Genomic DNA, 25312 nt, shown 5'->3' with positions numbered 1-25312 from the left:
GGGTGGGGTGGGTGGGGTGGGGGGGGCAGTGAGATGACTGGAGGAAGAGGGTCTGAGGGTGCTGAAATCGGCAGGGTGCAGCAATGTGGAGGGGCGAGGTTGTGGACAGCTTTAAGGTAAGGAGGAGTATTTTGTAGTTGATGCGACGTGTGACGGGAAACCAATGGAACTGTTGTAGAGTAGGTGTAATGTGTTGGATTAAAGCAGCGGTTCCCAGACTTTTCAGCTTCCGACCCATAAAATAACCGTGACAAAGGTGTGTGACCCCATCTGTTGGCTGTTTAAATATCCAAAAATGCTAACGACCCTAATAAATAAGGCCATAATGACAACACAAACAGTCTTTAACGTCCATTATGCTGTTTTCTTGATCAATTTATGACTTCTTTGTAACAAATATGGTGCAAATATATCATAAAAACTAGGTTTTTTATTGTAAGACTGGAGATTATCTAAGGACCCACCCTGGGGTCCTGACCCCAACTTTGGGAATCATCGGATTAAAGGGCTGAGTGTGACGATACGGACGAATCCTCGTGTTCTGTTTTTATTTATGTTTTACACAACGTCCCAACGTCATTGGATTTGGGGTCGTAGAACACAAGAAAATATCTAAAAGGCCCTACATCTAACACAAATCTGTCTTTAGATGTTTTTTAAATCCCTGAGTTGAATCTAGGCTGCGTAGAAATGGGGACAATGCGTTCTAAAGCAAAGATGAAACTGCATGGAAGGACGGATCCCCCACGAGGTTTAAAATGGGTGCTGGGTACCACCAAACCTCTGACTGAAGATGGTGTACAGAGCTGAATCAGGCCACAGACGGAAGGAGGAGCTTGTTCGTGCGAAGCTCTAAAAGTTCAAAGCAGGGATTTAAAATGATCTGGGAGCCGGCGAAAAGGGCGCTAAAACAGGTGGCCTGTGAGCTCGATTGTTTAGGCAGGTTAACAGTCCGAACAACCTGAAAGACGATCGAGCCTCTCCTCGTTTAAACATGTAAACTCGCCGCTACAGTAGTCCAAACGAGAAGAAGCGAAAGCTCGGTTTTTAAGCGAGAAACTTCTCAGTTTTAAGAGGTTCCTGAATCGGAAGTAACAAGCTCTGGTTAGTTGTTTTATGTGTTGATCTAAAGATATCTCAAAACCAAAAATAACACATCTGTGTTCACGTGTTGACTGGGGCCGGAATATCCCTTTAACTTTTTGGTTTTTGTTACACTTAACATTGACTTTGACAGTAAAAGAGAGAGCATTTTATCTTACAAAAAGAGTGGAATGTGTTTTGAATTTGTAAAAAAAGGGACTTACAGACAGATTTTCCTGTTGAATTTGGTTTAAATCCTTTATATAATATGATCCGTTTTAGGTGGAAATATGTAGTTGCGTGATAGAAATTTGGATGGGAAAAAGCAGAAGTTGGAAGGACATAAAACCGGTTTCACAGGGCCCCAGTTGAGCGTCGAGTGTTGCGAGTTGACGGTTGATGCTGGCGGTCGTGTTTGTTTGAATGCTTGCTTTTCCAGCCTCGACTGGCCGCCCGAGCTCCGAGGCTCCCGTCAATTTTCGCCCCATCGTTTCTGCGACACTCGAGGTCGCGCAACCCCCGCGTCCCGTCGCCTGGCGATGCAACGCGAGGGGATATTAAACGAGACGAGAGGCGGGCGGCGACCCTCAAACGCGGAAGGTCGCGCAGCAATATTGCCTTTTTTGCATGTAGGGAAAATAAATTCGGTGCAACGGGAAGCAGCCGCGGTTCAGATGGTGACGGCAGCGGCGGCACTGCTGTCAAATAAAACGCCATGTTGGATGAGACGCAGACTGATTAATTTCCTGAGAGCTTATAAACAACAGCGAACCATCTGCAGGGCTTTCAGATGCATGAAAACACACTTCTGCTCTAATTTAAAGTCGGCGTCAGACCTTCCGTTTAGCGCGTTCTGTTTTCTTTTGTTGTGTTACAGTGGTGACGCCGCTGAGGAACAAACTGAACGCCAACATGCACATGTGGTGAGCTCTTTCTGTTCTGTACCAAACCCCCAGTGTGAGTTTCATCATTAGAACATCAGGTACTGTGTATTTTCTTCCCACTTTCCTGCTGCTTACTCATGTGACAGATCTGTGAGGCTTTTCCTCCAGTTTTTAACCAGATGGAAGTTTCTTAGGAAACTATTATCAATGCAATAGTTGGAAATTGAAAAAAAAACTGCATAAAACCAAGAGAATGACTGAACCTTAAGGATATAGACTGACTTATGTTTTACTTAAAGAGACAAAAACTCAAAATAAAATTACAGTTGAATATTTGCTGTAAGTACAGACACGGATAAATCTGTACTTTTTTTTGTTAAAGAACAAAGAACCAACAATGGTCTCTTAAATAAGATAAGAAAAAGCAAAAGCCTTTAGAAAAATCAGTCGTTGCATTTAAATTTTGGTTCAGCAGAATTATTTAAAAAAAAAACAAAAAAAAACTACCCCGACTTAATAAATTGTTGCTCAACCTTTTGAGGAAATTTCTTCAATCAGCCGCGTTCTGAGACTCCTGCACCTGTCCACAGATATTTAGGTCCACTCCTCGTGAGCAAATTGCTCCATTTGTCTCAGGTTTTCCACAGATGTTGTACAGGTTTTAGATCAAGGCTCAGAAGGCCACTTTAGAACAGTTCTGAGCCATTCTTTGTGTTTTAGTTGTGTGTTTTGGGTCATTATCCTGTTGGAGGATCCACGGTCTGCGACTGAGTCCAAGCCTTCTGACACTGAGCAGCACGTTTGGCTCCAGAACGCCTTGATAGTCTTGAGACTTCATTGGACCCTGAACAGATTCAGGACCCCCTGTGTCAGCTCCAGAACAGAACCGAGCCTCCTTCATGTTCCACTGTAGGTTCAGGGTTCTTTTCTTTGTTTCATTTTTGGCTCTGTGAACACAGAGCTGATGGGACTTGTTGCCAAAAAGCTCCAGTTTTGTCTCATCTGTCCAAAGGACATTCTCCTAGAAGATGCATTTTGATAAATTCCAGTCTGTCTCTTTATGATTTGGTGTCCTCCCCAGTTGTCTTCCATTAAGTCCACTTTGTCTCAAACAGACTGATGTTGTCTTCTGACACTGATGACCCCTGACCTCAGAGTTCACCTCTAATCTCTTTGGAAGTTATTTTGGGCTCTTTGGTTATCATTCATTATCTGTCTCTTCAACTTGTCATCAGTTTTTCTCTAGTGGACATCCTGGGAGGTTGTCTCCAGTCCTGTGGACATTAACCTTCTGAATAATCTGAGCAGCTGTAGTCACAGGAGCATCCAGCTGCTTGGAGATGATCTTATAGTCTTTACCTTTAATGTGCTGCTCAATTATTGTCTTTCTCAGCTGCTGAGACAACTCTGTCCTCAGCTTTCTGTGCTCCATGTTCAGTGTGGTACACACCATGACACCAAACAGCCCTGTGACTACTTTACACCCTTTAAATAGACAGATTGGCTACCAAGTAACAGCTGAGGCAGGTGCAATGTAGGCGACTAAATAATGTCCACAGCCAAGAGTGCAGTTTTACAGACAAAAAAAATAGGTAATTTTCAAAAACTGGCTGCACAAAACAGTATCGCAAGGTTGCGAACACTCAGAATTCACCGAGACCGAAACTGAAATAGTATGTTTTCTTGCTACTTTAAGTCACAAACTCGTCTCTAGTCAACGCAAAAATTAAAGTAAAAAAAAAAAAAAGGCTTTTGTTTAAAGGTTGGTTTGATACGTTTGGGATTATCTGTAAATCCTGCTGAATACAGTAAAAATGAAAACTGCTATGAGGGAGGGTAAAAAAAAAATCTGATTATCATCCTGGCATAAAAAAACAAAAACACAAAAACAGGATTACTCATTTTGATTTGCTTTTCACCACAGGATTTTAACATTTGCATCACCGCACGACACTGTGCTCAGAAAACAACTTCTCCCTCACTGCGAAGAAGTGTTTTTTAATTTTTATTTTTCCCTTGTTGTGTAGCCGTGGTGGAAGTGTCCCGATCATCCCCCAGTGTCTTCGCAGGCTCATTTGCATGTGGTTAATTAGTGTGTGAATGAGCTGTCTGTGGTCTGCTGGCAGGAACCCGGACTCCAGCGTCTTGCACAACCTTCGGGATGTTTTGGAGATCGAATTCCCGTCACCGGCCACCCACGAAAAATCTGTATGTCACACAGTTTCACCCTCTCCATTTCCGACACGTCCATTCTCATCAAGAGTAGCTCAAGGAGTCGAGCGTGTGTTTACATCTTCTGTGTGTTTGAACTCAGAAGGGGGCGGATGTACACTATTTTTCTGTCCATTTCTGTATTTTTTTTTTCTTTCTCCGCGCATTGAGCTTCTCTAAGAGGTGCTCTTTTAATTGGGTTGTTTACAGATAAAATCATTAGAATAACAAAGATGGCAGAATTCTGTTCCTTATCAAACCGCTTTAATCACACAAAACCATTTATCTTTTTTTTTTTTAACACTCGTTTTTCTCTCCTACCTGCACTGCAGATGGGTCTAAAGGGCGTTTTGTTTATCTGCTGTCGCTGCGGTGATTAATGCCTCAGCTTCATTAACATTCAGAGGAGTGCAGAAAAGTTGGGTTGGCCAGATGTTGAATTTTTTTTTTTTTTTTTTTTTTTTTTACCTGCTATCCTCTCCCTTAATGGATGGCTGCAGGCAAAAATAATAATTAAAAAAAAGCTTATCATTACAATAAACTGTGAACAAGCAGAGAATTGAAGGTGTAACAAGATGCTGGACTTTTTTACTGGAGACCAGTTAAACGTCCGATGGGCGCAGGGGCCACGTCCACACGGAAATGCAGTTGTTCCCAAAAGCGGCTGTTTGGATTTTTCCGATTTCTAAAAACATCCTCGTAAAAGCGGCTTCATTTCTAGAAAAGTCTACGTCCGCGCTGAGACACAGAAGACGACCCAATAGGGGGAGGGGGGCATTAGTATAAAGCTATGCATTGGGTGCGAAATATAAACACGAGAAGAAGAAAATACACTACGTTTCCGCCCCCCTCCCCTCCCCGGGCTTCGAATCGATTCAGTCCAACTCAACGGCACACTGGTAGCTGCTGGCCGGACAGAGTTCAGCCGTGGCCATGAAAAATAAAGCCGTAGTTGTTTTTCAGTGCTAAAATGCGCTCCACCAACCAGTCCACTGATCATCCGCCTCCATTTTGTTACGTAATCAGCCGCATGTGGACGCTAATGCCGAAACGACGAGAAACTTTGGTGTATTCACAAAATATCTCGTGTGGACAGCGCACGGAGATTTACAACAGCTCTGATACTTACATGAACGTGTGTAACAAAACGTGCTGGGCGTTTATTAGCGTGTGTGTGTTTGTGTAGAGTTTCAACGTGGAGTGTGGCATCTGTTACTCGTATCGCCTTGAAACGTCTGTCCCGGATCAAGTGTGTAATGACCCCCGCTGTGGTCAGCCATTCCATCAGGCCTGTCTCTATGAGGTATTCACACACACACACACACATTTAAGTTTCTGTCCTTATTAGAACATTATATTGACTTCCATTCATTTCTGTAGCCTAACTCTGACCCAAAAAATGACTTTCCCCCATATTAGGACCAGGCTTTAGTCCCCATAAAGCAGGGGTGTCAAACCCAGTGACGCAAGGGGGCCAAGGGCCAATCATGATCAATATTTATTAAAAATTACATGAGTTAACCTTGGTTTTAGATGTATTATGTCAAATCATTTATATAGAAATATCAATGACCTTTTCCCAGTTACAGATTATACAGAATTTAGAGCAAACAAACTTTAATGAACACAGACAAATAGATCAAACTTCAAAAAGCTCATCATTAGCTGTCATTTCTTACCCCTCACTCAGCTTTTAAATGAATTTTTTTTAACTTTAAAGCAGATTTTTTTAAAAAGCCATCAACAAAAACCTGATCATACAGAATTGGTTGAAAAGGTTGACCTTTTGTGACCTCTAGAAACATTTCTTAATATCTTTAAAACGATAGCGGCACAAACGAAAATTTTTGCTGCACAAACGTTTGACACCAACTTTGTCTGATTTGAAGAAGGTGGGGGGGGGGGCAACTTATCATTTCAGAGGATTTTTCCCAGTCAAACAGCTTTGAATAACACTGCACCACACTCCTTGACACAATCACTGATCACACTGATGAAATAAAAAGACTTTGGGGTTTTCTCAACACTGTCTGGCACAAGTTTAAAATTTCACAAAAATGTGATACAATATTTTAAATTTGCGTTCATTAGGTATTTTAACATTTTTTATTGTAAACACCAGGGAGGCCTTTAGCCCGACTAGCCCACTTATACCAGCTGTCTCTGGACAAATCCACCTCTCAATGTTTAAGTTCACGAATGGTGATTTTTACCCACTTTTCTTGGACTTTTCTTGATTTATATTTTCAATATGAAAGTCAGAAGAAAGCCAGTGATGTGTGACAGGCTGGTTCACTGTAAAAAAAAATGGAACAAACCAAAATTGACATCTATACATGTTTTATTTTATTTTATTTTTTTCCAATTCATCAAATTAACTCTGTTAGTTCAAACTTATAAAGTCAGTAAAAAAAAAAAAAAAATGCAACACAAACTATTTATTTACCTCAGTACTGATAGGTAACATCCAGCACCAGTGTATTTGTCAGGGTTTGGTTTCCGAAGCTGCTTGTGTAAGGAAGAGAAGATCAAAAACTACCGTGGGTCACCGTCAGCTGAGTCCCGTCTTTCATCCGATCAGACCCAGAGGTCCTTTATAAAGATGGATGATGGCAAAGGTCTTTAGTTTCATGATCTGAGACACATCAGGACGAAGTAGAAGGACAAAAACAAGAGGTGGGGTCCAGGAAGAAGAGTTAAGTAACGATTTGTTTTCGTTTTATTTCCTGCAGTGGCTGCGAGCGCTCCCCTCCAGCAGGCAGAGCTTCAGCCTCATGTTTGGAGAGTGTCCCTACTGCAGTAAGGTACAACTGACACACACGCACACACACACACACACTTCATCTGTTCATCATGAGGCTTTGAAACACTCAGATCTTCACAGTGAACTGAGACTTCCTCCGTTTCAGCCCATCACAGTGAAAATGGCGACTCAGAAGTCCTGAGGAGAGGCTCGGCTCTTTCAGAGCTCTACTTCCTGCTGATGAGTCATCGTTTTCGTTTAAACGGGTGGAGAAATACCTTGGCGAACTCAAAAACAGCCACCAGTAAAAGAAAGACCCCCACGTAGACGAACCAGGACCTCTGGGAGCGCGACTGCGTGGAAACCGCTTTTTGTTTCAGATCTCTGGGATCAGAACCGCCGAAACCATCTCCGAGCCGACCGTGGTCAGGGGGCCGGTCGTCTGGACGCTCTGTGTACGGTGTGTGCGTTTGCCTGTCGCTCTGGGCCCACGCTCGTGTTCTCCTACACAGGTCGAGTCGAGGCTCCGGGATCCTGCAGGTCACAGTCTGCTCCTCGCTTGTCTTGCCAGTCCTTTTGGGTCTAGTTTTCTGTTAAAATTCAAGCGCATGCTTCTTATAAAACTCACACTGAATGAATGAAAAAAGTGTCTGAATGTGCATTTCTTCTTCACAAGACGAAGCGTGTCGTCTGAGGACGCTCGCAGTTCAGAAGAAGAACCCAGCCGTTCTTTCCTTTAGGTCTCACACCTGTTTGGGCGGAGCTCCTTGGCCGATTGGAGGACCCCTCAGATAGCGTGCCGGAACAGGTTTGGGTCCGACTTCCTCCTCCTCTTCCTCCTCCCTGTCATCTTCTTCATAAGTTCGTGCAGGCCTCAGCCTCAGTGATCTTCTGACTGCAGGTAAATTCTCGTCCTGTCAATAAAAACAGGACAAACAGCAGCTCAGCCTGAAGTTTAAACAGACCCGAAGGACCAAATCCGCCCCGGTTTCACTTCGGATTCAGTTTTTACCTCAGATCGGCTGCTCTGCTGTGCTCCTCCATCAGTCTGAGGAGGAAGAAAAAAAAATACAAGACTTCAGAGCAGAATGTTCCAACCACAAACCTGAAAGCATTTTACTAAATTTTATATAATCGACCAACACCAAGAAACAGTCAAGTGGAGTGGAAAGAAAATGATATGGTTTGACCTTTTTTTTTTTATTTTTTATGAATAAAATAATAAAAATGGTCATGTATATTTCAGCACCCCTGAGACAATACTCCAGAACAGCTGCAGCTGCTTGTTTTTTGGGGGGGTTTGTCTCTACGAGCCGTCAGATTGGACGGAGAACGTCTGAGCAGCAATTTTCAATCCTTGACAGATTCTCAGATGAATTTAGGGCAGGACTTTGACACATCAATATCCTTTGGTCAAACTTTTTCACATGCAGACCAAATCGTCAAGTTGAAAATACTCAGCGGGCCACAAATATATATGTTTTTTTAAATATATAGCCAACAACTAATACACACAATATATTTTAGTGAAAGGACAAAAGTATGCTAATTTTGGTGGAAAAGGAGTCCATCTAAATATAAAAAGCCTCACAATCATTTACCTCATTGAAAGACAAGCACTTAATTTATTTGATTTGTTGGGTCTATTGTGTTTGGAAATTACATTTTAGTTTATTGTTGGAGAAAAAAAAAACGTAATATGAGTCACTTTTCAAAAACAGTCCCTATAAAGGGTTGGTGGTAGACCCATGTTGGCTCGCAGTTCAAATTGTGCCTGAAATTGGTTTTGAAACAAGTCTGGACCCAAACAACCATGAACGAGCCGAGAAAGTCCTGCTGGCAGTCGCTGAAAAGTGACGAGGTTAGGTTTGAAGAGACACTAATAAAGGTGATCGACGTGCATGTAAATTATAGCCAATCCATATTACCTTAAAGTCCAGTTCCCCTCTATCCATGAATAAATCAACAGGTTTTTTCTTTGAAAACTTGCTATATTTAGCCAAGGTTTGTGGTCCTTTTTTACCATGAAACACCCAAAACTATGAAACGTGGTTAATCAAACCTAAACATTATGAATATATTATCTTTAAAAATTTGAAAAAGGTGTTAATTGTACACTTTGAACGCCCCGGATCTAAAACATTCCACATCTCTCCAGTCATTCCAAGTACTCCAAAGTTTGTGGCTGGAACGTGCAACTAATGTTAAATAATTAGAAGTCAGAGCAGAGGTGACGGCTTTTTACTCCATCTTTGTCCGGCCCTTTCGAACCGGACGATGACCCCCCTCTACGCTCTGTTAAACCTGTTAGATCAGAGCGTATTTGGAAAACCTTGGGTGTGAAGGCAGTCGTGGTGCTGCTGTGCTCTTAGTGCTGACTAAATCTTGTTTTTTCCTGCTGTTTGTTTTATTTGTCGTCACAGCACGCGGTGAGAGCGTCACATTAACTTACTTGAAGCGCTGCCGGTGCAGCGGGAGCTTGATTGGGGGTTTTAGTCTCGGTCCGTTCAGGACCTCGATATGCTACCACCATAATGATCAACCATTCTGACCTCTCGAGGAAGCTTTCTGCATGTTCCAAACCATCCCGGACTTATCGCACGCAACGGGGAGCCCACTACGTTCGTAATGCGTCCCAGACTTTGTTAATAATCTTGATCAATATTGAAGGAAAAAAAATAAAAAATTAACCCTGGTTTTAGATGTAATATGTCAAATTATTAATACTGAAATATCAAATGTCTTTTCCCAGTTTCATATTATATAGAATTTAGAACAAGCACACTTTATACAAAGAAAAATAGATCGAAGACGCATCATTAGCGTTCATTTCTTGTGCCTTCTTATGAATTTTTCCTTAAATAAAACGGCTAAAAAAAACAAAAACAAATGTCTGATCATACAGCTACAAACATTTAACTTTGAAACAAGAAGAAAAAGGCAACAACCATTACTCACACACTAACTCAAATCAGATATCTGATATCGTTTCTTGGCCGCGAGTTTATCAACAAGAGATTACTGATCATTAAAACTGAACTTCCTTGGCTTCAAAGTAGCTGTCACAGGAAGACTTCTCGAAACAAAATGAGAAGCAACAGAGATTTGATCTGTCACAAGATGGAGAGCCAGATCTAATAATATTTAAATCAGTCCCTGCAGGATTTCGCGGGCATTTTTTGATTGTTTCGGGCTAAAATGCCTGATTTTGCGGGGCATTTTCCTAAAAGTTGCAATTTTTTTTTACTAAAATCAATAGAAAACTATAACTTTTAATATATAAACCAAAAGTACTTTCTAGTTTTGTTAGATAATTACCAACAAACATTGACATTCTCAAAAGATGCTTTATTTGAGAACTTTGATAGCTTATAAACTGACATTCATGAGCATTTCTGGATTGTCCCTCGTCTGCAGCTCTCCTCACATGTTTTGCAGACACAAAGTGTTTGTCGATGCGTTTATGTTCGATAATTACACTGCAGGATGTGCAAAACGGCTTCCCCCCCACTCTCCTGCAGCTGGGGAGGAAACTGGTTTGCGCGGTCCTTTGCTGAAATCTTTGTGGGCAAATTTGAAGCATTAGCGCACATTTTGGCTTCGGTCGCTGCTCCTGCATGCTCCCGGCATTCTGATGTTAACAGGATGTGACGTCACGCGTCTTCTTCATGAGTTATTTAGGGTTATTTTGTATTCCACACTACATAAACCCACAAAGAAGCCACTAGACCACAGAAACGGTGGCGAATCACTTTAGAAACAATAATTATTGGGCAAAGTTGCAAAAAGTTGTGGTTGATTTTCTTAATGTACGGAGGTCCAGTGTCATGGGGCCTTACTGACGTCTTACCTGCTGTGCTGGAGGTTTGCTGACGGGTGGACCTCTGATGTAGCGAGCTTGCACTGGTTTGTTTTTCCCCCTGTCAGAGTCTTCATCGCCCACTTGCGCAGGTCTCAGCTTGGCTCCGGCTGCTCCTCGGGCTGCTCCCGCCTTCTGCCCCTTTGTGAAAAACACCCCGAGAGAAGGAAGTCTGAGCTCCATTCCGAATATTCCAATAAATCCAACAGCGTCTTATCACGTCACGCAAAAAAAAACAGCTCAGAACCTCTATAGAAAGTCTTTAAAGCAAATTGTCCTCCAGGAGAAAACTGTGAGCGCTCATAAAATGGTCGTAATTATCTTACAGGGATGGTGAACGACTGGAAGCACGTTCGGCGGCCTTTATCCGCGCTGACATTTCCACTGTTTAAAGAGGGATCAAACTGGGCCGCACTTTAACACTTTAACCATGGAAATGCAACAACACGAGGACACAAGCGCAAATCGCCGGCACAATTATAGACACCCGGAGCGGGTGAAGAGGGAGTCATCGGCTCCTTCAAACCGGGGCTGGAGAGAGGGTGATCGCTGGGCGCCACCCAGGGTCAAGAGGACAACTCGCAGTCGTCCTCCAGCTTCAGACCTGTTCAACTTTAGCCTCCACGCTCACTTTAGGGAGGGTTAATCCTCCCTTTCACTGCTGGAGTCTGAGACACTTTACAGAGGAAAAAAGAGCGCTTCATGGCCATCGCTCAGATTGTTAAATTAATATCAAAATAAAGTTAGAAAAGCTTCGAAACCTGGTCTGTCCTTACAGCTTCAACTCCTCCGTTTTAGGTCCTTCACGTTTCCTGATTTTCGGAATGCAGCGAAAACTACGCTTTGCTCGGTTAGAACATCCTTTAACCCAACATGACTGCGACTGAAAACGGTGTCCCCTCGGCTGTGGCTGAAGCTCTTGCCTATCGCAATGGCGACGAGAGAGGGGTAGTGCCCGGAGGTGTGGCGTCACACGGGAGTTAGGTATATCCTGACACGACTTCTGTTCAGCTGGCACACACCTCCTGAAGATCTCACCTTTGCCCTGTTGGGGGGGTCCTTGGCGGCCGACCCTGCAGCTCCCTCGGGAACAGAAAAGTCCAGTCTCCCTCCGTCGCCGCAGCTCAGCAGCTCTTTGAGAAGCCGGTAGTCTGGCTTATCTTGGTAGTCCAGAGTTTTCACATAAAGCAGAAAGGAGGCCACCTCATCTGTTAGCATCAACAACCAAGTTTAAAGTCAAAGACTGTTGGATCACCGCGCGGCAGCGCTATCGGACGTTTCAGTTTCCTGACAGACACGGTGCTTCAGGAGGTTCACCGATGCTTCATCTTGTGTATGAAATCATTTCTGGGAAGGAGGGGGGGAGAGTCATGTCGAAGTCAACCTGAAGGTCCCTCTGAGCAGATAAAACACTGGCTGGTCCTGTTTGATCTGCAGTGAGGGTTACAGCTGTGTGTGTGTGTGTGTGTCATATACAGTCAGCCTCGATGCATCACACACCGGCCAATTGGCATGATGACACACACACACGCGCGATGATGCATTCTGCAGCGCTTATCTGTGGCGGGCAGCCGGGTTCTGTCAGCAGACCAGCGTTCAGCCCCCCACCATATATCACACAGGTGTGACCTCTGCTTACGGAGAGCGGAGATAAAAAAAACCCAAAAAAACGCAGCGCACTCGGTGAAAACGGCTGCTTAATGCCGAAGAAGTTGGTGCAGAGTCCAGGAACCTGAAGGGGATCCTGGGCGGAGCCTATCTGAAGACTCTTCTAATCGATCTGATTATGTTCAAACCATTTAGAGTCTGGCCCTTCGTTTATTGCGCGAACACTGATTCAGTCCATCGGATTTTTTTAGATTTCCCTCCGCAGAGGAGCTTATGTTTTCCGTAGCGTCTGTTTCTCTGTCTGACTGTCTGTGCACCAGATCACTCAAAGAGTTACAAACTAATTTTCAGGAAACGTCAAACATGGCACAAGGAACGAGTGATTAGATTTTGGTGGTGATCCGGTCAAAAGGTCAAGGTCACATATCTTAACTCTGCAGCTGTATAACAGGAATGGTAAACTCCACAGCTGGACACCTCATGAGTCGAGGGTGATCTCTATTGATTTCAAGGAGATGGGGTCAAAGGCCAAGGTGACAGATGGCTTTATGCTCTAACTCTGCAACCATGTAATGGAGAAAAATTAAAGTGGGGGGGGCAGCCCACTTCTTACTAAATCAGTCCCGACCGTGACCTTTACTGCGAAATCATCCTGATTAGACAGATCGCGCTCCTCGTCTCCACGGGCTTCTCGTCTTCCTTCCAAATTCTCCATTTAACCCAAAAAGTCTGAAATGATGTCCCGTGTTCTGATAAAAAAGGGAAAAAAAGCCCCCCCCCCCCCGTGACCTCGGCTTACCTGTGCTGGCTCGGCCCACTGACAGCTGCAGAACAGAGTCTGGCAGATTATCCATCAAACTGAAAGGGGAGGGGGAGATAAAACACGAGGAGAGATGAAGTTCAGGGGCAGGTAGCAAAATAAAGAGACTAAACAACTACACTGGGTTATTAATATAATCAATATGCAGCACTGCATTTACTGTAATCCAGCTATATTACAAACATCAAGGTCAGAAACTGAGTTGATCCTGCGTCTTCTTAAAGGTCTTCGTCTTCCAAGTACACCAGAATGAGAAGCGGCCCTCCTACCTGGCCTTGGCCTCCTGGACCTGAGTGGGTTGTTTGAGGACGCCATCCCATGGCAGAGACCCACATAGCCAATGAAGAAGGCAGAAGCCCAAAATCTGGAGGTCCCCGCGTCTTGAAGGCACTGCAGAAAAGACAGAGGGGCGGCGAGGTTTGAGACCACATCGATGGAGCCGCGCAGCCCCAGTTTCTGACATAGTTGGGACGTTGTGTAACTAAAAACAGAAAATAAAAAATCGTTTTCCGTATTTTATTCACAATGGAGCATAGTAATGGTTAAGCAAAGAAACTGTACTGGCATATATACTGGCAGCAATCCATCTCAAAAATATGTTGGAACAGGGGCAATAAAAGGCTAAAAAGAAGTGGTGTGAATAAGAAACAGCTGACAGCAGGTCAGGAAGAGGACCGGGCAGAAAAAGAGCATTTTAAAAGAGGCAGAATCTCAGAAGTAAAGATGGGCAGAGGTTCACCAGTCTGGGAAAATCTGCGTTTAATTTAAACAACCAATGTTTGCCATGTTCCATTTTGAATAGAATATGGGTTTATGAGATTTCCAAATCATTATGTTCTGTTTTTATGTACATTTTACACAACGTCCTAACATTTTCGAAAGTGAGGTTGTATATTCTCGTATTCTTGTTTTATATTACCCAAAGATGAGACTGGAGACTTGAATCCTGAACTGAAAAGCCGTTTGGCGTTCGGTGACAGATCCGACATTAAACAGAAAAAGTAGAGTTGTGTGTTGCGTGCAGTCACGTTGCGTTCCTAATGCGTGTTGAACGTGGTCAGGTCTCGACCTGCTCGTCGGTACGTTGACGTGAAATCGGACCTCCGCCGTCCGGTCCTGCGTTGAAGCGAGCGCGCCACTTCCTCTTCGGGCCAGGGCTGTGGGCTGGGCAGGATCAATGCGGGCTGCAGCTCACAGCGGAGATTTCTACCCCACTGATGGAGCCGATCGATAGGTAATTTCTCCTGAGATATACAGCGGTCTTTACTGCACTGAGCTACTACGACTCCCCAGGCTTGACCCGACTGGATGAACTCGGTCACTAAATATTGACAGACCTCACACACAAATGCAGATCCGTGCAGGCATACGCACAATCGCCGAAGATAGCAAACCCATTTGATTTGCCTGAGCTCTTGGTGCACAAGAACAAGCATGGAGAGTCCAACATTTTTCTCTCTTCAGAGAATAAATCTCTTAATATCACGTTCAACTTTTTAAGTTTTTGCACTACTGAATTGATTGGTTATTAAAATCTTCAAACACTGACAATAATGCTTATTTATCCATCCAGGGCACAAAGCAAGAACAACTCAAATCTGCTGAAGGCGGATTTAGGGGAACAACAAAGCTATAGAAAGAGAGGCTAACTAACTGAGGACAGTAGGACTCAATTCATTTAGAAATGTCTGAATTTCTTCGGAAATTTATCAAGCTCCATTTTCTAACAGTTTGACCTAATGCGGTTAGTTGCAGTTGGAGGTTTTGGAATGGTACGCTGATCGGTGCATGTTGTTGGTTATTTTCAGGACTAACTGGTGTTAAAACCCAATAATCATACCATTTTTTTTTCTTCTCATAAAATAAAACAAAAGCCATTTCTGAAAACCAGTTTACACGAGGACTCTTACGAGACTGAAGGTTTCACCATAAACGTTGGACCTAGGAATGGTTAATTTTGTGAAACATCAGCGACAACGAGAAAATTAATTAATTTTTTTTTTAAACTTTACGTCATTATCTGTTACAGAACCAACAACAAGGTGAAAAGGCGCAGATGTTTTTGCCCGTATCTGTCGAATTGGCAAAAAAATCTCATGAACCGATGGACCGAGTTTAATGAAACTCTCAGAAAGTAATTACTGAACATACATCTACTATTCAAAACCTTTCAGAATCAACCACTTTCAAGATGGCTGCCACAGCTAACTAAGCTTAGAAACCAAAAATGGCTATAACTTAGTCCATTTTACAGTTACTAAGCTAAAATTTGGTGATCTAGTAGGTGAGAGTCACCCCCAAATTATATCCCAAGCACTACCTTATGGCGCAATATCTGTTTTTGAAACTTTGCTATTAACTCTGTCAGTTAGCAAAATATCTCATGGCACTGGAAGGTTTTTGATGAAACTCAGAAAGTTATCCTTGGATCTACATTAACAACTTATTCTTCTTTTGTCTACTTCGTCAGTAAAGTCTTCATCTCTTCATCAGTCCATGTCCCCCTGTCAGAGACAGAGACATGTCTCTCCTCTGCTGTTAATGGCAGTCCACACGCTGGACGATGAACTCGTAGTCTAGCTGATTCCAGCTGTCAAGACGCTTTGTGGGGACGACACGGGGCGTTGCGGAACGTTTGTTGCACAATATGGCGATCGTGACCTCCCTCGGTGTGGTCCGTCTTGGGCGACCAGAACATTCATGATGCACGTGGATGCCCTCATGCACCCGCTGGTTCCAACCTCGGGCCACTGGGACGTCCGTGCGCTCCACATGATGGGCCCAGGCTCATGCAAGCCCACAATGTGACCCCTGTCAAACTCCATCAGTGCTGATGACGCTGTCTAATGAGTCTACGAGGCATCACTTGCTGTTCTCGCTGCTCCAGCAACTGCCTGATAACATCATCCCTCCACTTGTAAGGCCGCCACTGAAGCCCTTTGATGTCCAGCTCCTCGCAAAGGGAATCATTTACACACCCGTCGCTGATCTGCATGTGGACCAAATTCCATCCAAATCAGACTATTCCTTCTTTAATTTTATATGTGTGTGTAGTCACTCTACTTTAAACAAACGCAAGCCTGATTTTAAAAAAAAAAAAGACTAAGTGTTAGTTATTTATATTAGCTCCAAAAATGAAACTGTCATCATCGTTTCCATTTCATCTCAACAACTCTGATAATAAGGGTTAGATGCGTTCGTCCTTGTGGACGTAAAGCGTGCATTAATTCTGCGTTGAAATGAGGCATTTTCGTTGCTGTAAATGATTACACGGCGACACGTTGCTCACGCCAGGGCTTGTCGAGAGAGAATAAAGATGAAAAATACATGTGAGACTGACACAGGAAGACGCAGTCCGATTTCCTGAGCAACATAATGGATTAACAATTAAAAAGATCAACAACTACATTAGGCTGCCGGTGCCCTCTGTGTGCGCTCCGGGCATGATATCACAGCTCATTATATGTTTTTATGTCCTTACTTCTCAGTCTGCGCTTTGCCCTTGTGTAAGAAATGGCGAAGGAGAGACGGGGAGTGCGGCAGTAAACAGCTTTTCAGATAAAGCTTGGACAGAAATACATGAGATTCAGATAAATCCACGCAGAGTGGGTGCGCGCCTCAGACAGGGAGGTGAGGAAGCGTCGGTCGCGCTGCTAATTATCTCCTATTGTTATCCACGTTCCCTTAAGCTCAGAGCGGCGTCACCTTCTTAACCCCTCTGCCTGTTTGGAGACGGTCATCAGTCCGCTGTCCGCCCACCGAATGGCGGTAATTACACCGTTTAGCTCTGGGTACACACGACTGCCACTTGCGGGGCTGCGTTCGCCACACCTCGCTATGGCAACCCGACAACACCACTGTGGAGATTGATGCCACCGGGTCAGAAACGGGCCTGATCCGCGGGCATAAAATGTGAAGTGCTGCGCCCTTCTCCATCTGTCTCGACGACAGTTGGCTCAGGTTTTGAAGTCATAGGAAAGGATTTGTGTTTTTGAAAATCGCTGCTGCTGTTCAGCCTGCAGCTCGAAGAACGCTTTACAGGGCTGGGAATTAAACCGCCGGAGCACCAATGGCTCTCTCCCCCCCCACCCCACCTTAGATAACTTAAGGTAGGATCTCACTGGGCAAGCTGTCGAAAGACATTCGCGACGGAGTCTACGGAGTGTGCGAGAAGTCCTCAAGGTGCGCGGTCTTGCCGTTCAAAAGAATTGGGCGACAGATTTGCTCTCGAAATAGTCACAGAGTCGTTGCGGATGTCTCAAACCCGTCTGACCTGGCTGTAATATCTGAGGCTAAACAGTAGCTGAGCTGAAGAGGCAGTTATAACTCAGAAAAAAGTCAAAGCGAGTATGGAAAACCTCTGCAGCGACAGAGACAACACAAATATATTTTTGCCCCTCCCCCCCAAAAAAAGAGCGCTTTACTTGTGCACAAGTGGTCATTACGTGTTAGTACTGTTAGCATCATGGCAGCTAGCAGCACAGTGTGGTAAGGTCCTAATACGACAGCACCTATAGCCTATCTATAGCCTAATACAGGGGTCTCTAATCCTGGTCCTGGAGGGCCACCATCCTGCATGTTTTACTTGTTTCTCTGCTCCAACACACCTGATTTGAATCAATGGGTGATTAACAGGCTTCTGCAGAACATGAAGAGGTGATTTAACCACTGAATCAGGTGTGTTGGAGCAGGGAAACAAGGAAAACATGCAGGATAGTGGCCCTCCAGGACCAGGATTGGACACCCCTGGCCTAATAGATAGTCATTATACTGACTCAGAGTTTGGCTCATATTGCTTGCAAGTAACACGACTGAAGGTTATTTTTTACTTCTTGGGACGTGCCCATAAAATTGTTGCAAGGCCGACTTACTTTAACGTTAATTTCCACCCCATCAATATGAAAAAAAGATGAAAGTTTAAGCTCAAATGTGCGTTTTTTTGGGGGAGCTGCTATGTTGTATTTTTGGAACCAGAGTCTGAGCACTTGGGTTGTGGGGCGGGACCTTCCATACACACACACTCCCAGCTTCCTAGCAAGGCTGTCACCTTGTCTATCTCAGTGTAACGTCACACTTTTAAGCCTCAACTAACCAACTGAAACTAAACGTATTTATAAAATGCATATTTACAGAAAGGTCAGAACTTCATGAATCGACATAAATTACCTTTTTTTTTGCCCAAGCGTTGAGTTTTATCTTTCAGTCAGGCAGATGGTCCTATTCCTTTACATGGAGGGGCGGGACTCATAAATTGTACAGGGGTCCGCAACCTGCGGCTCTAGGGCCACATGTGGCTCTTTGTAGCTTTAACCAAAAATAATAGGAAATAGATATTTATTTTTAGAACCACACTAATTGTAGCGGTTCTCTTGTTCTGATTTCTGCAACGTGAATAAAATCTCTGGAACGAAACAATATAAAGATAAAGATAGTTTGTTCATAAAGTTGGGTCTTTGGGGCCGGCTTGGCCTCTTTGGGAGGGTGTTCTCCAATAGGAGGACTGGGGGTTCTCAGAAGTGCCGAAGTGTCCTCAGGCAAGACACTGAGCTCACCACTGTCCCTAATAGTGGATTAGTTAGCTATAAAAGGTGAACTGTACAGAGTGTAAAATATATAACAGTAAGCACTGTATGAGAGACATTATAAAGTGCTTTGTAGAAAATTTAACATTTTCTCTGAAATCCACTAGAAAATCATACATTTTAAAGCACATTAACAGCAAGTCACTGAGAAAAAACCCACAAAGTTCAGTTTTACAAACATATTGTGTTGAAGCTATTGGCATCAGACTTTCAGCAGAAATATGGTCAGTTATCTGAGAACAATTAGGATATAAACTTAAACGTTTATGAGAGATAATTCAGTGAGTCACAGTTACATATCCAACAACTTTTATTGTTCACTCAGATAAGTGACTCATATTATTCCAAAGTGGGGTGCTTATTAATTTGTCACCATTGTATTAAAGACTCATATAGGTCTCTATAAATCGTCCTTTATGGCTTCAACTTCCAGGTTCCCGTCATGTGTCTTGTTTTCTGCTTTCTCGGGACAAAAATGGAAAACAAAGGACGCGTTTCTCTTCCGTTTCGTCGACTGATCGCGTTTGTGCGAACTCCTGCGTGCGCCAATTCGGCAAGCCTGAGTCGTGCCGGCTCACAGCGCGGAGCTGCTGATTGGTGGAGCCCGTCGAGGTTATCTGCGGCTCGGGCCTCCCTCTAACCAAACCATCAAAGCTCTTAATTAATGGAAACGGGGGGTGGGGGGTGGGGTGAATACAAGATGCAGGTTATGACTTCAGCTAATTAGGGAATTGTTAAACAGAAGACAGTGCCGGGGAATTCAGCGGGGGAGCGGGGATAGATGGGGAAAGAAATCGATGATCAATGAAGAAAGCGAGCATGTAGGCAATTTGCCACTTAATATGTTCCCGATATCAGCTGATTGAGGCGGAGGGTGCAGTGGAACAAGCACCAAACGTCGACTGGGAATGAAACGGAGAAGTTACAATACTGAGAAATACCACACCATGGACAAGGCTAATAACCAGTCTGAAAGTCTCGTATCACAGTAAGAAAAGGTCTTTGTGTTTGTGGGGGAATGTAAGGAAATCCTAAATGTTATTTTTTGGTGTTCTGGTAACACAATCAGTAGGACATAAAGATAAACGGATAAATCTAAGTTCATTGTGGTTGGGAATGAGAAGTAAGACGAACGTGATTCTGGTTTATATTTGAAACCTAAATTTCAACTATTTCAGTGTTTAATTCTTTCTGTTAGTTTTTATTTACTTATTTTTTAACAACAACAAAATATTGTTACACTCTCTTTTTTTATATAAAAAACACATTACAGCTTTTATTTTTCTTTAGAAAACAAAGAGATTTAAACTTTTCTGGGCAGAACTTTCCACACACAAACATGTTTTTTTATTTATTTTTTGGTAAAATTTAAAGGGGAAATGAAATCAAATATAAAAATAATGTTGTTTTTTTTTATGTTTTTCTTTTAGTTAAACCCTATCATAAAACACTCCAGTGGTCCATTTCTCTGATTTAAAACGTTAAGGACTTGTTTTTGGAGTTTTTTGTGTCAGAATCCTGAAATGAGGTGAATTTGTGGGCGGAGTCCCCTCCTCTGTTGGTGACGTAGAAGGAGGCGGGGCCAGCTGTGGCAGACCGCTGTAGGACACTGAGGAGGTTACTGTCTCAGTGTTTATCAGGGGAAATGGAAGCAGAAGAAGAAGAGAGTTGTTAACAAGAGTACCGGTTTGAAAACATGTTTAGTCACACAGTCTGCAAGGAGTTTTTTATCCGGACAGAAAGAGGTGGCTGGTGCCGGTCTGACACATGGTGGTTCTTCTACTGAAGGTTTGTATCTCAGGTGCTCCTCTTCAAAACATTACTTGCAGACTTTGGGTTGTAATTTTCACCAGGAGCTAAACTAACCACATCCATCCAACTTTCCTGTTTATTTCACCTTTAAAGTTTTCAAATGCTTTTCAACTTGAACAAATGCTTCAAAAACTAAACCTAACAGTACAATTCTGAGTCTGACTTTATATATTTGCAACTTAACTTTAATAAACTCGAAACTTGATGATTTATAATAAACTTAAATTTAACTATCACCTAGTGCTAAAAGTAAAGGCTGATTATTTTGCCCATGTATGTGTGTGTCTGATAGAAAAATATCTCATGAACCACTGAACTGATTTTATGAAAACACTTAAGACAGATTAAGTTTTGAAGTCAATTAAATTCAAGATGGCCGCCACAGCCAACTGATCTAAGGGAACACATAAATGGATATAGCTCAGGCAATTTTATAGATATTAAAATAAAATTTAGGGCGCTAGAAGCTAAACATTGACCAATGTAAGGGTAACACATCTTTGCTTAAAAGTTTAGCATCAACCATTGGGAGTCAACCCGGTATGTGTTAGCAAAATATCTCTTGAACCCATGGATAGATTTCAATGAAAGTCTTAGAAAGTAACTATTGGCTGCACATCTAACAACTGATTTACCTTTGGAGTCAGCCCCGTTCAAAATGGCCACAGCAGCTGAGCTAAAAAGGAGTGTTAGCCGCTGAACGTCATTCAGAAACAGAAAGATGTCGCTATATTGGATGGGATCCGGATGTTATTTTCAAGGTTTGACCAAAAACAGCCTTAATTTCTCAGCATTAGATGCTTTTAGTCTAAAACTCTGGCATGAACAGTGACGGGTGCATTACTTCAAGGGATGCCGTGCTGTTACTTATTGTGTAAATGTTCCTTAAGGTCCTTCAGGGATGGTTGATGTTCAGCTCATCTGCGGGTGTTTCTGCAGGGAAAAAAAAAAAAAAAGGCTTACCCAGTCCTTTGTGGGCATCGAGGCTGGTGTACTCGATGGTCCCGTTGTGGCCCTTTTTAGGGTTTTCCTTGTATAGTTTGTGGACTCCGTCAGGGCAGTACCTGTAGGAGAGGCCATAGTCTGCGAGGTACACCTAAAAGGATTCCAAAGCACAGATTCATTACGATATACTGACAGAACCTGCAGGAGCTGATAACTGATTGGTGCTGGGATTATCCAGCCGAGCTGTAGAGCGGACTGACCTGATCAGGGTCCTTGTAGCCCAACATGAGGTTGGCAGCTTTAATGTCCGCATGGACATACTCGTTCTCGTGAATGTACTCGAGGACGTCCACCTGATTGAAGGGGGGAAAAGAACGCCCACACCACGAAGCACAGGACTGAGCGTTAGTCAGAGGAGACGATGTGTTCAAACTGGACTTTAACGGAGTGCTTTTGGTTCTCCACCCTGAGAACAATCAGAACCCATCTTCTCACCAGTCTTTGACCGAGCTGGAGCACTGTGGTCTTCTTCAGTCGGCCTCCGTTGTGCTCACAGACTTTCTGAAGGTCGCTGCCCAGCCGCTCCATGGCCATGAAACGATACCTGAGAGGAACAAACAAAAAAACAAACAAAAATAACTTTAAAGTTAAAAAGTTAAAGTACCACTGATTGTCACACACCTGAGTGTGTGAAATTTGTTCTCCGCATTTGACCCATCCCCTGAGGGAGCGGTGAGCAGCAGCGGTGCTGCACTCGGGAATCATTTGGTGATCTAACCCCACCAATTCCAACCCTTAATGCTGAGTGTCAAGCAGGGTGGCAACGGGTCCCATTTTTACAGTCTTAGGTAGGACCCGGCCGGGGATTGAACCCACGACCTCCCAGTTTCAGGGCGGACACAAAGCAACTCAACAGTGATAAAACTAAAACCCGAATATTCCTGCAAAGAACGCATAAACTGAAATCATCTTATGACGACAAATGGAATTGCAGCCGTTTTGCTCAATCCTTGTAAAAGGGGTTTTGCGCAAACTCACGTAAAACGGCGAGGTCTCATTAGTGCTTGAAGTATGTGTTGAGGATGACTCTCAGCTACTACCATTTGAAATTTTAGCTCAAAATCTGTAAATCTAGCTTGAAAATCATTTTGAAATTGTGTTGACTCCAATCGTTTAGCAGTCGTAGATGTACATGAAACATCATTACTTTCTGAGAGTTGCATTAAAATTCCTCCAGTAGTTAATGAGATATTTTGCAGTTAGACAGTGTTACCTCCAGTGGTTAATGGAAAAGTTTCAAAATCTAATTTCACACAGTCAGTTAGCGCTTGGAGCATAAATTAGGAATGACTCCAAGTTGCTACCACACCAAGTTTTAACTTGGCTGAGTTATAGCCATTTTTTTGTGTTTGCTAGGGTGGCTTAGCTGTGGCGTCCATTTTGAGTGGGGTTGACCCTGAAAGTTAATCAGCTGTGAATGTACATTCAGTGGATAACAAACTGCCGTTGCCCTAAAAGTCCTCTAACAACCAGATGAAAATAAAACGTCTGAATGAAACAGAAGTAGATGAAGATAGAAGATGTTACCTACCAGAAATTAACAAGACTGAATGATGAAAATAACTGAATTTGCGCTGTAAAAAATAATAATAATTAAAAAAAATTAAGCCCCAGATTTAAAGTGAATCCTTACTTGAGGTCCCTGTACTCAGCCAATCCAGACCCCCAGTATGTCGGGATTCCCAGACAGTCCAGTTTCTTGTTTCTTTTCCATGTTTGCACTGAAAGCAGAACGGAACTATTAGAAAATCTCCTAAAGTCCTGACTCCTTGATCATCTCAGTCTGGCCTCTCGAACTTTATCTCCCAGTCGTTCATGTGCTGCACCTCTGATGACCTCGTTCCTAATCCTGCCCATTCTTGTCCCTCCCGAGGAGAACCTCAACAGCTCTGAATACATAACGACCGTGTAAATGAATAAATCTTGCGAGATCTGCGAGCACTCAAAGAAGGTATTGCGGATGACTCTCAGCGACTAACACACCAAACTTAGCTCGGTATTTCCAAAACTGACCGAGTTGTGGTCATGTTTGCATCGGCTCAGGTCGATTGGCTGCGCTGGCCATCTCGAACTGTCTACAAAGTTAATCAGTGGTAGCTGCACATTCAATGGTTACTTTCTGAAAGCTTCATTGAAATCCATCCTGGGATATAACAGACAAAAACAGCTGATTCTAATAGTTTATTTTATTTATTTTAGACCAAAATCCGTAAAAGCTTTGTGAGTTATAGCCATTCCTGCGTTTGATAAGGTTGCCTAAGTGTTGCAGTTCTACTGACAGTCACGCTAAAATGTTGGCATGTTGGCCTATTATTAAAATGTTTTTAACTCTTAGCTGGCCTTCGGTACTCTTAGTTAGCCTTTTCCGTACCTTTGGTTTAGTTTAGTTTAGTTTAGTTTTAACTTCATCATGATTTCAATTAGATTATCTTAGCTCATATGTGTCTTATTTAGGGTCTCATATTTTAGATACATTTAGTTTCATGATTTCATTTAGATTATGTTATATATATATATATTGTTGTGTGTGTTTTATGACTCTGTATTTTCATGTTCCTTCTAGAATTGCGCCGCTCAAGGTGGCTGCATGTTGGAGTAGCTCTGTTACATTCATTCTGGGACATTGCTTTTGAAAATTTTAAATTCCTCTTTTTTTCTGGATGTAAATCATTATTTCCTCTGGTATCGGATGCTGTGCAGCTGGAAGGATTTTTACTGAAACCTTTTTACTTTTGGACATTTTGTTATGATGCGTAACCATGACAACAAGTGTTAAATGTGAAGAACCCTGAAGTCCAGTCATGGCCAGAACCAAGCAGGCCGCCTGTAAATCCACCGAAGGTAAAGCTCCCAGGAAGCAGCTCCGGCCAGCGGAGTGAAGAAACCTCACCGCTACAGGCTCGGTACCGTGGTTGTCAAGGAAATCCTCTGAGCAGCTCATCCGGAAGCTGCCCTTCTAGCACCTGGTACGGGAGATCGCCCAGGACTTCAAGACCGACCTGAGCTTCCAGAGCTCAGGCGTTATGGCTCCGCAGGAGGCCAGCGAGGCTCACCTGGTGGAGCTCTTTGAGGACACCAGAGCCGAGGACACATCGGGACAGACTGCTACAAGAGACCCTTCCTGCCCACAGCCATCAGCAACTATAACAACTCTTTAACAAAACCAGGAATATGAGCTACAACAACATTTAATTTCCCTTTGGGATTAATAAAGTATCTTTGAATTGAATTGAATATGTTATAAAGCCTTGTTGCTGAAAAGTGCTATATAAATACATTTGACCTGACCTAAAAGGAGTAGCTGGCAACTGAAAGTTATTTTTTATTCTTTTAACAGCAATTCTATCAAAATGCAGGCTTGACCCACACCTGCCTCTCTGACTTGTTTTTTTTTTGAAAAAGTGAGTCTGAATGAAAATGTCAGGTTTGTCCTTGTAGCTGTAGGAACGTCTTCAAACCAACAGCAGTGTGAGAGCAGAAACACACACACACACACTCACACACATGAAGGGGCTGCAAACAAAGTGCTGGTCCTGGCTCAGGACTTGGTGACTGGCTCTTAACCAGGCTGGCAGGTGGTCAGGGGCTCAGCGGAGGCCCAGGCATCATTACATGTGAATGGCTCTCTCTCCTCCGCTGCTTTCCAATTGAAGGTGTTGGAGAGCTCAGACAAGCGTGGAGAGGAGCCCCCCCACCCCCACCCCC

General features: G+C 43.3%; 2 protein-coding genes across 7 annotated transcripts in view; one reads left to right on the top strand and one right to left on the bottom strand.

Moving 5' to 3' along the window:
- fancl (FA complementation group L) overlaps window positions 1–7551 on the top strand; it is a 33852-nt gene extending 26301 nt beyond the window's left edge. The window contains exons 10-14 of one of the 2 annotated variants that reach the window (XM_017421684.3): window positions 1961–2006; window positions 4094–4175; window positions 5365–5481; window positions 6911–6982; window positions 7088–7551. In XM_017421684.3, the coding sequence (XP_017277173.1) occupies window positions 1961–2006; window positions 4094–4175; window positions 5365–5481; window positions 6911–6982; window positions 7088–7123 (353 nt within the window). In that variant the 3' untranslated portion in view covers window positions 7124–7551. Of the gene's footprint in view, window positions 1–1960; window positions 2007–4093; window positions 4176–5364; window positions 5482–6910 lie in introns of both variants that reach the window. The other variant, XM_017421682.3, reaches the window with a different exon arrangement.
- Window positions 6502–25312, bottom strand: part of vrk2 (VRK serine/threonine kinase 2) — a 20953-nt gene continuing 2142 nt past the window's right edge. For 3 of the 5 annotated variants that reach the window (XM_037973402.1, XM_017421680.3, XM_017421678.3), the window contains 11 exons: window positions 23241–23328; window positions 22043–22151; window positions 21808–21900; window positions 21566–21698; window positions 13478–13598; window positions 13188–13246; window positions 11819–11988; window positions 10772–10921; window positions 7934–7969; window positions 7671–7835; window positions 6502–7511 (listed from right to left, as the gene is read on the bottom strand). In XM_037973402.1, the coding sequence (XP_037829330.1) occupies window positions 7167–7511; window positions 7671–7835; window positions 7934–7969; window positions 10772–10921; window positions 11819–11988; window positions 13188–13246; window positions 13478–13598; window positions 21566–21698; window positions 21808–21900; window positions 22043–22151; window positions 23241–23328 (1469 nt within the window). In that variant the 3' untranslated portion in view covers window positions 6502–7166. Of the gene's footprint in view, window positions 7836–7933; window positions 7970–10771; window positions 10922–11818; window positions 11989–13187; window positions 13247–13477; window positions 13599–14127; window positions 17805–21565; window positions 21699–21807; window positions 21901–22042; window positions 22152–23240; window positions 23329–25312 lie in introns of those variants that run through there. The other 2 variants (XM_017421681.3, XM_037973403.1) reach the window with 2 other exon arrangements.

The sequence above is a fragment of the Kryptolebias marmoratus genome, linkage group LG22 (assembly GCF_001649575.2).
Source record: "Kryptolebias marmoratus isolate JLee-2015 linkage group LG22, ASM164957v2, whole genome shotgun sequence".
NCBI classification, from domain to species: Eukaryota; Metazoa; Chordata; class Actinopteri; order Cyprinodontiformes; family Rivulidae; genus Kryptolebias; species Kryptolebias marmoratus.
The sequence above is the reverse complement of the archived record's forward strand: the minus strand, read 5'-3'. Positions and strand labels throughout refer to the sequence as shown.